Source organism: Lepisma saccharinum, chromosome 21 (genome assembly GCF_977018435.1).
Source record: "Lepisma saccharinum chromosome 21, izLepSacc3.1, whole genome shotgun sequence".
Classification (NCBI taxonomy): domain Eukaryota; kingdom Metazoa; phylum Arthropoda; class Insecta; order Zygentoma; family Lepismatidae; genus Lepisma; species Lepisma saccharinum.
The window spans coordinates 11343499-11357619 of NC_139249.1; the positions used below are offsets into that span (position 1 = coordinate 11343499).

At 37.3% G+C, this 14121-nt stretch overlaps 1 protein-coding gene across 3 annotated transcripts in view; it reads left to right on the plus strand.

The window, feature by feature from the left end:
- Positions 1–3544: 3544 nt before the first annotated feature.
- The window catches only part of Gpat4 (Glycerol-3-phosphate acyltransferase 4), a 111760-nt gene continuing 101183 nt past the window's right edge, over positions 3545–14121 (plus strand). For all 3 annotated transcript variants that reach the window (XM_083143340.1, XM_083143338.1, XM_083143339.1), the window contains exon 1: positions 3545–3783. In XM_083143340.1, the coding sequence (XP_082999466.1) occupies positions 3631–3783 (153 nt within the window). In that variant the 5' untranslated portion in view covers positions 3545–3630. The remainder of the gene's footprint in view (positions 3784–14121) is intronic.

Genomic DNA, 14121 nt, shown 5'->3' on the forward strand with positions numbered 1-14121 from the left:
GTAAGTACGACAACAAGGATGAATGAAGAAGTGATGAAATGGATGAAGTGACACAAACACATTGAAACGTCCATGTCTTACTAGGTAGAACCTCTGACTTCGTAGCGTGGGCAAATTATTTTATGGCAGTGTCTGCTGCCACGTTCTTTTTCTGCTGGAACCTCAAAAAAGATGCGCGTGGCAGCAGACTCGGTCTTTGTTTTATCGTGATTACATCATGCTATGTATGCAATTACGTCTGTAACACATACTTTGAAGTTGTAGCGATTACTTTCACAAAAATGTTTTAAGATTATGTCCCTCAGCATTCTTCTAATAATAAACCTAAATGCTCTCGTAGTTAGGTTAAGTTCTGTTAGCATTAAAATAATATCGCTAAATGCTTTCTAAAGAAAAAGGTTCTAAATTACCTGTACATTCATTCCCACTAATCATAAACTTGCATTTCTCTCGTCTTTATCTGTTCTTAAGATTTGTAACATCCTCCTAGCAGACGAATTACGTGGCAGCAGCAAATTTGACGCTTAATCTTACTGCTGACACGTGCGTGGCAGCAGACTCGGCCTTATTTTATACAAGTGAGATCAAGTGTGAACCGGTGAGATCAAGAAGGGAAAGATTCCACTTTTTGAACAAAATGGGCTGAATACTTTGAATACATATCAGAGCTAAAATATAGTTTTTAAAAACAAACCACTTATGGAATATTGTTACTATGGTTATGATGAATAAGTTTGTAATCGCAAGTTTCTTCATCCGGCTTTTAGTTTTGGTTGCTATGAGTTTTTGTTTTATTTCCCGAAAGTAAGGTCGAGTGGAATGTTTTCCTTCTTGGTCTCACCGATTCGTATAATATATATATATATATATAATCTGTGTGTGTGTGTATTTCTAGCATATATGGAGGATAGGTGAACTCTAGCATAAGCGTTGTTATCTTCAATTATTGAGAAAGACATGCTGTATAAGTCACCAATATATTTCACATACGTAATTCATTTTCTCATTATGGTGCAGGACGCGTGCCAACCCCTAACGATACCTGTACACCGAACACCAGCAGAAGACAAATTAATTTGTTATTGTTAGCATTCGACTTGAAAGATTGTGGAAAATCGCCGACAACGAAAGGCGGCACATTAGCTTAATTTGGGAACACAACTCTCTACGATTTACTGTCATAAATATTCTTTGCGAAAATAGAGGCATGGCAGACCCCTTGTGTATTTGCTGAGAAAGGGCAAACTTGAGGGTGTGCGGAAGAGATGAAAGACGTTGGTTGGGTCCCTGGGACAGTTTGCTTTCTTTTGTTTGAAACACGTCCACTCCTGAAATGGAGATGTTCGGTTTCTTTTCACCAAACACAGGACTGCAGCAGGGGGATTTTATTGTGAACCTTTGCTTGGCGACTCCAGGTTATTCACAATCACAACCTATCTCGTTCCCTTCCCTTTTGGAAAATGAATGTTGACATAAAAGTACCTATTATTTCAAACATATGAGTTGATTTCAGTCACAGTAATTTACATCCATTATTATAATAGGAACGTGATAATTTCAAACTGAAGTGGTGTTTTCTGAGAGGGCAACGGTATTACTGGTTAATATGCCTCGTTTACCCACTTGATAAAAAAAAAATACATTGTTTCTCCCTCGCTGGGAAAATCTGCGGACGTTTCCTTGACCCCCAGTGCGCACGCCTATGTCGCCACCCGCAAAAACGTCGTTCATCCGCTACTATTAGCTATGCTATTAGATCTTTGGATTTTGTAGCAGATCTTCTGGTTTCCTAAAGAACAATCCCTGATTTTTTCACGCCTGACCTCGCAACACTGCCCCGAGCACCGACAACGGCAGGGAAGATGCGCGAAAGCTTTTGAAGCAAAGTTTTTTTCCTTGTGGTCGAACTATAGTAGCTACGAAAAAAAAATCACAAAAATGTCAAGTTCATCGCTTCCTGTACCAGATTCCCTAGGTTCTAATCCTGCTCAGGAATCCACTTAATCGTTAATCCTCAACGTTTCTATTATGCATAAAACCGACATACAATAAACGTAACAGAAATATAAATAGATGTGGTCTTATATTCAAAGGAGCAGAGATAAGAAGGAACAGAAAAAATAAAAAAATGTGGATATAAAATTGAAAATTAACATGAACTGTAATAATGTGCAGTTAGATATCTCCAAATTTCCCTGATATTCTGGTATTTTTCATCGAAATTCCCTTTTCCCTTTTGGTTAAAAACTGGGTGCGAATGTCCTTGCAAAAGGGAAATTTCCCTTCATGTGGCAACACTGCGGGAGACCTGCACTTCAGTACAATCGAGCAACATGAAATTTGTAACAAATTTGTACGAGTGATGAGTAATTCTATGGTTCTTTTTGAACCCCACTCCCCTCCCAAGGCTCCTAACTTGTCGTGTTGCTCTTTTTCCAATATTGTTCTCTAATATTAGCCATCGCAATTAATCTAATGTATAAAACATGTTCGAAATTTTCCTAGAGCTGAAATGATGATCACTAAGGTCACATTGGACCCAGTTTAGGAGGAACTGCCAGCTTTGGTATAATCTGAACATTCGAACCTTCTGGAGAGGTATTACCACAGTATTACCATCAAAACGGTTTTTCATTGCATTAAAGAAGTACTGAATACAAAAAATAATTTATCTAAAATTGCTTATTATTAATGCTTTTACTGAAAAGTGGTGAGCGATTTAATAATCGATTTATTATTATCGATTAACTCTTTGATTGTAAGCAGCGTCGGCTGTACTATAGAATCAACGTTTCCAACCACATACATATCTCAGAACAAGACGTATTTGTGTCTTCCTTTGCACTTGGGGAAAATATGATCTTGACAATTGTTTACTTTGTTTAAACGTTGTATAAATTTTAAAAAAAAACGCTGATTGAAGAGAGTATCGGTGCTACAGGGAGATCTAATTAATCATAGCGTACTAAGACACTGTGGGTGCTAGTGGTCTGGATCAATTTGTTTGCACCTCAGCCTCGCGTTCAGAAATGCAATCACATCACTCCGTGTGAAGAAACTACGCGTGTCAATTTTGCCTTTTGTGTTTTGGTCCCATTCACCTTAAGGAAAAAAACTGTTCAGTGAGTATTTTCTATTACGGCTATGGAAACACTAGTCTGTCTCACTTATCGCACAAAACACAAACCCCCTTTCGATCAAGCTCTGCCCTTGGCTTTCTGACGTAATAATTGTAGAATGTTTTCATTGCTATGTTAGGCTTAGATCTTAGAGCATGAATAATATATTTTTGTCAAGTCTCAAAACGTTACAGTAAATTTATGTTATGACTGAGACAACATACAGTGGCGGCAATTGAGTTCCAAAACTTGGGCAGGGCAAGAAAAGAACAGTTGACTTTTCCTTGGTACATAAGATTTAGCATAGTGGGGGAGCAAAAGTGGTAGTTTACGCTTACGTCAGGAAGCGAAGGGCGGGGCCTGACCCGATAGGTGTTTGTGTTTCGTGTGATAAGTAAGATGGGATTGCGATAGCGAGAGTTGGGTCGAGTGGAGCGATCCGCGATCTAGCAAGCCATTATATTCGAAGTGTTTCGTTCGACGTTAGTGCTCTCGGTAGTGAGTGCGCAACATGTCTCTTCTGTACAAAGTGACGACATTGTGTTTTTCTGTATTTCTAACTCCATTTTTGGCATTTTTGCTAACTATTATATTTTTAGCATCAATTGGAAAATCCATAGGAGTCCGAAAGCTGTACGTTCGTCTGCTTTTGAAGATATTCGAGGTACGCTATTTAAAATTCATGTTTGACGTACATATGCTTTCTTTTCTGTTGAAAGGGATTGAGCCACATTAGACATTGAAGAAATGGTACATTGAGAATGAATTAATAGTTTGTGATGTCACCGTTTTCGGACATATTAGGCTCACTTTATTCTTGTGTTATGCCTTGCATATAAAATAAATCCATATCGCAAAAATACGTTTAACTTTTAAATGCACAAAGTTTACACAGGCAGTGTGCGAATTCTCAGTTATTTTGCTTGTCCAGCTGTCGGGCTCTTTGTAAAAAACAAGACAAGTTGTACACGAAGATTTTAAAGCTATCGTGCTTTTGCATCTTAAGTTTACGATTGATTGGGGGGATACAAGGAAATGTCAATATCCTTTCTTGATTCAAACGAAGAACGTGTAGCTTCCGAACAGTAACCCCTACGCCAAATTTGAGTTGTCATAAGCACACACTTCTAATGCTGTGAATTATTGTAACCTATCCTAATGAGTCGGGAGTTGTACATTTACAGTTGCATTATCTAGAGAAAGATTTGTGTTGAAGCTTTTCTGTACAAACATTGTGCTTGTGTCAGGATAAATATGAATTGACATTAACTTTCACCAACGCTGGATAATTTACTGTTTTCTTGAATTAAAAAATAATTAAAAGTATAGAGTATACATGCTATTGCCATGTAAGAATCTTGAAAAAAACATTACATTCGCCGTTCAATGCTCACTGCACATTGGCATAAAATATTACTGCCCAGTCATTTTTGAACTTTTCTTCTTCCATGACTACTTTGAATGTTTTGGTATGTATATTCCAAGCGAGGTCTTTTATAGTTTTTCCAACAGATACTAATATGGTGTGGGTACTTGTTCTAGTGTGTGACATTTGTGTTTAAGTGAATTGTAATATTTTCACAGTATATATATGTTTGATAAATTAGTATTACTGTTTAACAAAGATTTTTCGGTACTAGTTTACTATCCTTCTGACAGGTTTCTTCATTTCTACAGAAAAAAAACTACTTACCGTAATAAGTTCCTGTAGTATTGTCTAACATCTGGAATGTGTTTTGTGTGATGTGGGAATGTTTCATAACGGAAATTCAACCATTGATACATAGCCCCACGAACCATTTCTGGTAAGGTTAGGTTAGGTAGGGTCACAATAGGTTACAATAGATAAAAATTGGTTTCGAAAAAATATGCGTAGCCACACACACCATTCTCGCATAGCCCCACACACCATTCTCGCATAGGCCCACACCATTCTCGCATAGCCCCACACCATTCTCGCATAGCCCCACAAACCATATGCGGAAACGTACGTTCTTCAGTTACAAAAACACTTTTTTTTTAAAAAAAAATTGATCAAAAAAACGTGAATACACGTTAAAAAATGATCCGCGAAGCAGATAGGTAAGTACAAATGTCAAAAATTGATGAAACTCAGAAGTTATAGGTGTCCGAAGGATAGTAAATTTTAATCATACAAAAAATTATCAATTTTTGGTAGAAATTTTCGTTGATTTCTTGAAATTGTTACAACAATTGAAATCATTTTACAGTTATTGGCATAGATACTTCGGTATGGTCCCAACACCTCTCACTCGTTTCTTTCCTCTTTTTTAACATTCGTACTTACCTATTCTGCATTACGAAAGATTCTTCAAGCTGATTTAGCTTCTTTACGAAAATAATTTCAATTTCTGACATGAGGAGTAATTATTGTTCTTCTTTATTTTGCTTCCATAAGGCACAATATGGCGAGACAGCTTGACTAGCGTGGTATGCAGTGTTTCCAACCTTGCCAATCAAAAAATCCCCACGAACCATTCACGGATAGCCCCAATTCACGAATAGCCGTACGAACCATGCACGGTTAGGTTAGGTTCGGTTACGTTAGGCAAACATAGTTAAAGTTGTCATCTTGCAAAAAAACTGTGTGGTTGCAAACACTGACAGGGAGTTACGTCATCAAACATTCGCAACATTTGGTTCACGTAGTGCAAGGAAATGTATGAAAATTGTGCATCGAAGAGATATTTCTGTTCAAAAATACATGATTTCCCGGTGAAATAGATTCCACGATGAAATAAAATACCTCCACGAACTTCTAAATGCTACAGTAAGTAGTTTCTTGTATAAAAATCCGTTGGGAGCATATCGAAGTTTTACCTATGCTTCATCCTTTGATTTTTATAGACTTATTTTTTGTAATGTTTTGTTCATAGCATTTCACAATTGATATGCATTCTATGCAAATTAAAAATTGAAAAGTAACCGGCATGAGTTGCACTTGTTTAGCTTCAAATTTTTCATGTATTTTTTACATGGTTATGTCTGCTAACACATACTTCAGAGTCTTCGTGATTGCTTACTGCATGTTTTCTGGAGAACGATTTTTTGATAACTGTATCGAATGTTTACTAATTTTTGGAAGTTTTTGTAGGAGTATTAGGAAGTGCCATAGTATACTGGAAATATGGAAGAAAGTTCAAAGCTTGTAGAAACTGAATAACACAGTTAGAAGCTTCACTAAGTATCATATACTGGAGGAATTATGATTTGAAAGGTAGCTTATGCTTTGCAGAGAACAGCCATTCTTGGATTCTGGTCATCTCAGAGATGGAAGTTTAGTGGATTTTCATGCAAGGCTTGAAGCAGTTTCATACTTGAGACCTGATGTTATGTGATCATGTGGTGGCATTCATGTATGTTATTTTATTGCTAAACCTGGCCTGTCTAACAACGAAAGCATTTAATAATATAGTAATGTGCGTATTGAAGCTTTTAGTTAATTAGTTTCTCAAACTCTCAAACTTCATTCCGATATTCTAATGAAACCCTTAGCAAATAGCCTATTAATTTTTTTGAATGAATTTATTTGCATAAGCATTTCTTTCTTTTCCACACACTGATAACATGTTTTTTATTTGAATTTTATTGAGTTCCTCGTGCGAGTCTGGTGGCAATGGTTGTCTTCATTGTACTGCTTATGCACATGCAAGTCCCAAGTTCTGAAATCATACCTATTGCAATTCCAATATCATCGTACACACACACACATTCATATTATGCATGTGTATATTTGAGATAAAGTTTGTTCTGTATTCACATACACTGCTTCAGTTTTTCAATTAAAAGTTACCCCAGATTGTAATCCGACATCTGTGTGTTTATGAGTAGGTGGGTCTGGTAAGCTTTCATGCTTGCATAGTATTATAATTATGCTCCTCATTCTTACCAGAAAGATAAGTTATGCTTCAGTGTTGCTACTTATGTTTTGAGTAAGCTTGATTTTTAGGTTTTCTTAGCAATTCCACACTTAATCCCAACCCCCCTTTCTTGTGTGCTGCGTAAATGCCACACTTTCTACACATCTATGCCAGACTGCTGCGTTGCAAGTGCACTCGCTTGTGCAAACCTGCTGTAACTTTAAAATTCACAAAATAGTTTCTACAAACTTCGAACCAATGTAGAATTTACTATTTTGTATTGATATTTATTCGGAAGAATGTTGTTTAGATAGGAGAAGTAGCAGAATTCTTAATCCAGTCACATATATATTTTAAATTAGTACTGATGCTAATCAGTAGAATTGTGTAATTAGGATTTTGCCATGCTTCACAGCACAGGAAATTTATAACTACATCCAAGGCTGTAGCCAGGTGTAATTTTTTTGTTGGAAACCAACCTTAAAAAAACTCAATATATATTAGGATTATTAGTGGAAAATAATACAGAAATAACAACGTGGTGTACTTGTCATGGGGCAGTTGGCTCATTGTACCCCCCCCCCCCCTCGCCTGAGAATTACGTTGAATTGTTTTTTAATTTACAGATTTTGATGTTCTGCGTAATATAAAATTGGTTCCAGCATGCGGAAAACTCAATTAATGGAGATATTTGATCCCAAAGTATGGCCCGCTTAAGAAAAAGAGTACTTTTGCTGCTTGTTATTAGTAAAAACTGGTTGTATGCATCCTCAAATGCCTAAGGGAGACGTGCAAAACATCACACCATCAAACTTGCACAGTGAGCAACGTCCCATCTGCTGCTGTTATGGAATTTCGTTTTTGGGTGCTATATTCACTTGGGCAAAGCCTTTAGGCTGTTTTGCTTCACTCTAAGGTAACAGGTGTACTTTACTTCACAATAGCACTTTTCCGTGAGCTAAAAACAATGGAAACAGTTCGCAAACAATATTGAACTTAACATTATAGTGGAATCCTGACATACTGGCAAATTGCCTTTGGTACTGGTACTGGGTGTGTGCTGAATCAGCTGTCAATGTTGGTTGGAATGTAAATTGTTTAGGAAGAACAAGACACTCTTGATGCAAAGTTGCCAGTTCTTGCTCAGTTTGCATGTTTAAAGGAAGCACTATTTTTCCCCGTGAGGGAAGAAACAATGTGCTCAGAATGGTAACAGTTTCATAGATTGGAGACACGTTAAAATCAGATATTTTGTGTATCACATGGTTCGTACTTACCAATTGTGTATTGCGGAACATAGTTCAAGGTACCATTATGCTTTTTACACGAAAACAAACACTTTTTCTACTAAAATAACACATTTTCCTAAGTGCTACCGAACGCACGTAACGGTGCGATATCGCTTACTTTGCGAATGATATCGCTCCTTTTGTTTTCGAATATCATTTTTTCCAACATTCTTCACCAAAAAATACCTACTATCGTGTTCGTCACGTGTGCAAATTGTACATTATGCACGGGTAGCTGACGGGTAGCCCCACGAACCATTTCTGATAAGGTTAGGTTTGGTTAGGCAAACATAGTTAAAAAGAAAAGGTATTGGAAACACTAACATGATTTCCCGGTCAAATAGATACCACGATGAAAGAAAATACCTCAACTAATGTTGGAAACCTTAGAGAAACTCATTTCCGTAAGTAGTTTCTTCTGTAAAAATGAAGAAATGTGTGTCCGACGTATGAAACTGTTACCCTCAGAATAGGTTAACAATGCGGGATGTCTCTGATTATGGCTGCTTTGTAGTCCAAGGGATGATATTCACTCTGGGACACCGAAGTAAATAACAGCTGATACTTTTCATGGCATGTGGTATGGTAGAGTTGAACATATTTACAAGTGGAATTTTTGGCTGTGGAGAGAGTTAGGTAGGAGGAGTATGTAGACATTTGGTCGCTCTACTTTTTTATTGCCAATGTTTTTGCTTCCAAACTGAAATTTCTGCATTAATAATCAATACGATGTTCGGTATCCTCTTGAGCATTTGTACCCCTCCAGAAAGTGAAATATTTTTCATGCTTCATGAACATTATGTTGTTTATGCACGTTTTCAAATTGTTTTTAGCTTACAGAGATGTGTTATTGTGAAGTATATGTCTGTTACCTTAGAGTATAGCAGAATGGCCCGATGACTTTGAGCAAGTGAATATAGCACCCAACAGAACATTCCACAGCAGCAGCAGACAGGACGTCGCCTACCGTTTCATAAATGTATTGTAAAGTAAATTAAACACGAAGGACTGAAAACATATGAAACCAAAATAGAAGTGAAATTATCATTAAGAGTGTTAGATTTTTTGTTGTTGATAATTTTACATTGTTAGGTTTGATGCTGATAGCAATTTTCAACATTTTTGTTCAGTTATTTTTGGATCAAATACGTCTATTGTTTGTGTTTTCCATGTGCTGGAACCAATTTTAAACATCTAAATCTGTCAGTTATATAAGAAATTCAACATATTTTTCGAGTGGGTACAGTGGGTCAACCGGCAAAATATTGGTAGAGGCTCAGGACCAGTGAGCCTGTTACTAACTACACCCTTGGGCATGGTTTCACATAAATAGAATCCCCATTGCTAACCAAAAGCTGTCAAAATTGGAGGCATTAAAGGTCAGTACTTGAGTGATTTAATGCAGAATCTGACTTTTTTTTTTCCATTTGGCAAGAAACTGAGCTTAGGTGGTATGTCTACTGTATTATGATCAGCCATCTAATCGGGGCAAATTGATTACAGCTGAATGCATTTCTGTGCATTCTCAAGAGCTGACCCATAATTGAAACTACCGTAACAACTACGTGTAGAATATAGGCTGTTTACAACTTACTTATGTGGCATTTGATTTGCAGAGGCATTGTCATTGTGTAGTAAAATTGCATGCAACCAAATTTTTGGTTGTTTTCTCAGAAGCCTCTTAAAATAATCTGTAGAGTGCAGAATGTGTAACACAGAGCTGTCGGTTATTTTGATCCTCTATTGAAATGATATCGACAAGACCACTCTTGAAGAAATATGCCAACCATCTTCGATTTGGTCCACTTTGACAGGAGAATATCATCTGGCAATGAAGTCCTCCACCGATTTGATGAATCCAGGTCTTGTTCTCTCAGGACAAAGTCTTGCATACAGTGCATGATGCACCATTGCGAAATCTAAAAGTAATTTCTAAACTCCTATCCATGTGTTCTTGGTTTTTCGTATCTTTCAAGATTGGAATTGTAGCTTTCCTGGTGATGTGATACCCTGATGATGATAGAAATGTTGGATGCCAGCATCGACTTAACCTGGCTGATAACTCGAGAACACCTGTTTGAATCTGTCCAGCTATAGGACACTGTCTTAATATATTTTCATTAATATTAGGAATGCATGCAAACGAGTTAATATATTCTCCAATGGTGTAGCGGTAATGTCATCGTCTTGTCACGGGTTCAATATAGTAGACTTAAAAACTCAAACTCAGTTAACATTATGGTGATCCAACTTCCAGAGCTATTTCTAAGTCTTCATATGTATTGATCTTCGTTCATTTTCTTTTCTGCATGCGATGTCCTTTAATATAGCCAATATATGTTCTGTCATTCTATTCTCATCTTTGAGAGAATTTCTTTGAGTTTAGTCTGAGATTTCCAATTGTCTTGCTCCCCTTTATCTCACTTCGTTCCCCCTGTCATTCTCCTGATAACTAGAACAAGTTTTGCATCCTTGCCTTGTGTTTATTTTGGAAATATAAATGGGTAGGGACTGAAAGGGAAATATCACATTGTTAGCTATCCTATTTGAAACTATATAGACTATTTTTTAGTAGCTATCTTTCCTTAAAAAGCAACGCCAAACTACCAGCCAATGAAAGGTATGAATAGTGAGCTTGGGTGCTGAAATAAGGGGTTTGCTGACTCCTATGGCAAAGTAGTTAGCACATTGCGCTACAACGTCAGGTGTCCCAGGTTCGAATCCTGACCTGCATGTTTGTGAGTGTCCATCAATGTCATCACTCATCCCCATCTTCACAAATTAGCCAAAAGTGGCGTAAGAAGCCAATCAATAAAAAAAAAATCCTCATTTTTCTCATTACATTTATTATGAAATTTAAAAAGTTCAAACAAGTTTCACAGTGTTAATGCACATCTCTTCGAATTTTGATATTCGAATCCTACACGTTCTCATAAATTGCTGATGTAAATGCTGTATTGCACACCTATTTGTAACTTTGAACGTATGCACAGTATCTTCCCATTCCTACAGTTTATTCATCACTTTTGGACTTTCTGCAGGTAACCCATTGTCTTAGTCACTTCCAATGTAATTTTTTTTATATATAATTTCTTCTTCCTATCTCTTGGTCTTTTCATGTAGACTTCCTATTGAAAGAGCTCAGGTGAATATTTATTTGAACTTGACTTCTGTTATTGATTTCTTTGTCCTGTCTACCTTAGTTCTCTAGCCTTCATGAATGAGGTCAGGCAAGTACCAAGGAGGTGGTGAGCTCTGGGGGCTGAACCTCCCCCCCCCCCGGAAATCCTACAGATATTTCGTTGGAAATTGGACTTTTTTAGCAGGATTAAATATATCTTGTACAATAAGTTGTAATATTCTGAGAAATTATAAATTAATCTTTAGGGCTTCGATCCTGTGGAGAGACATTGCTCAGTGGATCAGATTGCACTTGAAACTGTAGCCCCAGTCCTAATTATCTTATTTAACCTTTAAGTGGGTATGTGGGGTGGCGACAACACCCCAGGTCTAAAAATGGTTAAAAAAATAGTCTTATAAGTTGGCAGCACTGTTCATCTTTCAATTACCTTCATGTTGTTTATTCCTTGAGGGGTAGGCCTTTTAGTCGCCTGATTGTTGTGCGCTGGTCCACAATAACAAAGAGCTCCGCGTTCTGGGGTGTTATCAGCACCCCACCTACCTACTTGCGTGTTGTTTTAAAGTTTATTTTGCTCGAGTGTTGCAATACTTGTGGGTTTTCTTTTCTTGGAAATGGAATACAAGAAAGAACAGGAATGTGTCAAAAAGCTATTAGTTATTGGACGTAGTTAGTAGTGTAAATGCTCTTGCAGATCCTTATCTGACAAGCTTTCTTTAGGTGAACTGTAGTGATATTCAAAAATTATAGGCCTGTATCTGTTTTTTATATTTTTTGTAGTCTCAAATTCATGTTCATGTGTTACCATTTAATTAGTAATGATTAAATATAAATCCTCGTACATTTGTTTAATACATATGCTACTTTTCAGTAACTATTGTGTATTCTGTTTGGAAGGAAAAGTAAAAAAAATATAATAAAAACGGAATTGTCCCTAAAAAATAGAAGGAAAAAGGAAAATTATAAAAATGTCCTTAAAAAGTTTCAAATTTAGTTATTTTCATTATTCGCAATCTTACAACTGTACAAATATTGTAAAATTACAGATATTACAATTATAATTGTTAGAATATAACTGTAAGTGTATTTTTTCTGTGGCGTGTCGTGAGCACCCCACTACCCACTTGTGTACAATTTGGCCGCCTACCTACTTAAAGGTTAAGCATAAAAATGTACTTAAAAAAAACGAATAACAGGCAGGCTAATTATACGAGCTCTCATCGACTAATCCTCCTTTTTTGCTTAACATTACTCATTCATAGCCTGTTTTATAGTTCCTTTTAGTCATCGTTAGAACACTAAAGAGCAATTTTACACATGTACATATACATTATATTCACAGGGCATGTGCTAATGAACCTTTGTTAAGGGATTTGTCCGTATGTCCTTGACTTGTGCATTTAATTGTTATTCACATTCTCAACAGGGGCAGTGGGTATGCCTGATGGAGGGCAGCGAAGGCACTTTTATCCTTGACGTACTCTAGATAGAAATCCTTGGCTTGTTGCCTTTCGGTTGCGTTTGTGAATTTCCTCCCCCAAATCCATGTGGTCTAGACCAAGACCCGGCAGATTCTTTTCTCGAAAGTCGATGCCCCAATCTCAACAATTAAAATTTAGACGGTATATTGCTTGGCAAGCACTAGATGTAATGGAATCTTTTGGTTTCCTTTGGCCAATATCATTAATTAATTCGGTGCTGATTTTCATTTGTCATGTTCCATTCCGGGTACAGAAAAATTTCAATTAATCAAAATATTTCCACTTCAGTACATTTGTCAATGAAAAACGCTGCTCAAACTAAATTGTCCATGGTGTCCATCCGTCAACCACGAAATTTTGCAGCTGGAAGCAACGTGCCCCTCGATTAGATCGTTGTGATCTCTCACCACTACCGTCGCGAAAGCATTTCCTTTTGTCGAAGTCGAAATCCGAACAAAACACTTTGTAGTTTCCGGCGATAAGCCGTCCCCCTGTGAACTAGGCTGCTGCATCACTGGGTTGAGTAGACGACGTGATTGGTCACTTGCAAGATTGCCTTTCCTACGCGTCGCAGCAGGCGCTCGAAACAGCCAATCAGACGAGCACGTTCATGCAATCTTCCCGCTCTTTTATGCTATTGGAGGCCGGAAATAACGCCAACCGCACGTTTAGTATTCTCCTTCGTGGTACCCTGAGATGCAGGGATTAAATATATATTTTCTTTCTATCTAGTCATGGGAATTTCTCTTACTGTCTACTCGAGAATGTCTTCAGTAACGTACACCTTCTACTTTGTGACGTAAGTATACACTAGCTCGTAATAGTTCTTGTGTCTTACTAGTCACATTTGCGATTTAACATTAGGCAATAATTTGCATTCGGGTTATCCTGACATACTAGTTTCCCTCCAAGGCGTTGTGTGTTGCCTAACTGTACGGCGGCGTAGAAGTTGCCATTAAAATTTGCTACAAAAATCCACTTATTGCAGTCGAGCTCTCTTCCACGTAAACTGCATGCTTGCAAGCCAACGAGGCTCTGGCATATGGTGAACACAGCCTATATTCCCCATGGGGTTATGTTGTCGATATGTGAACTGAGAACAACTTTCGATTGTTTTTGTCAATGCTCTGGCGATTTAGGTTCTTTGGTGCCCTATGCTTTGTTCATAACGACAGCTGTGTTTTGCGAAGGCACTTACGTCCATGTATGCAA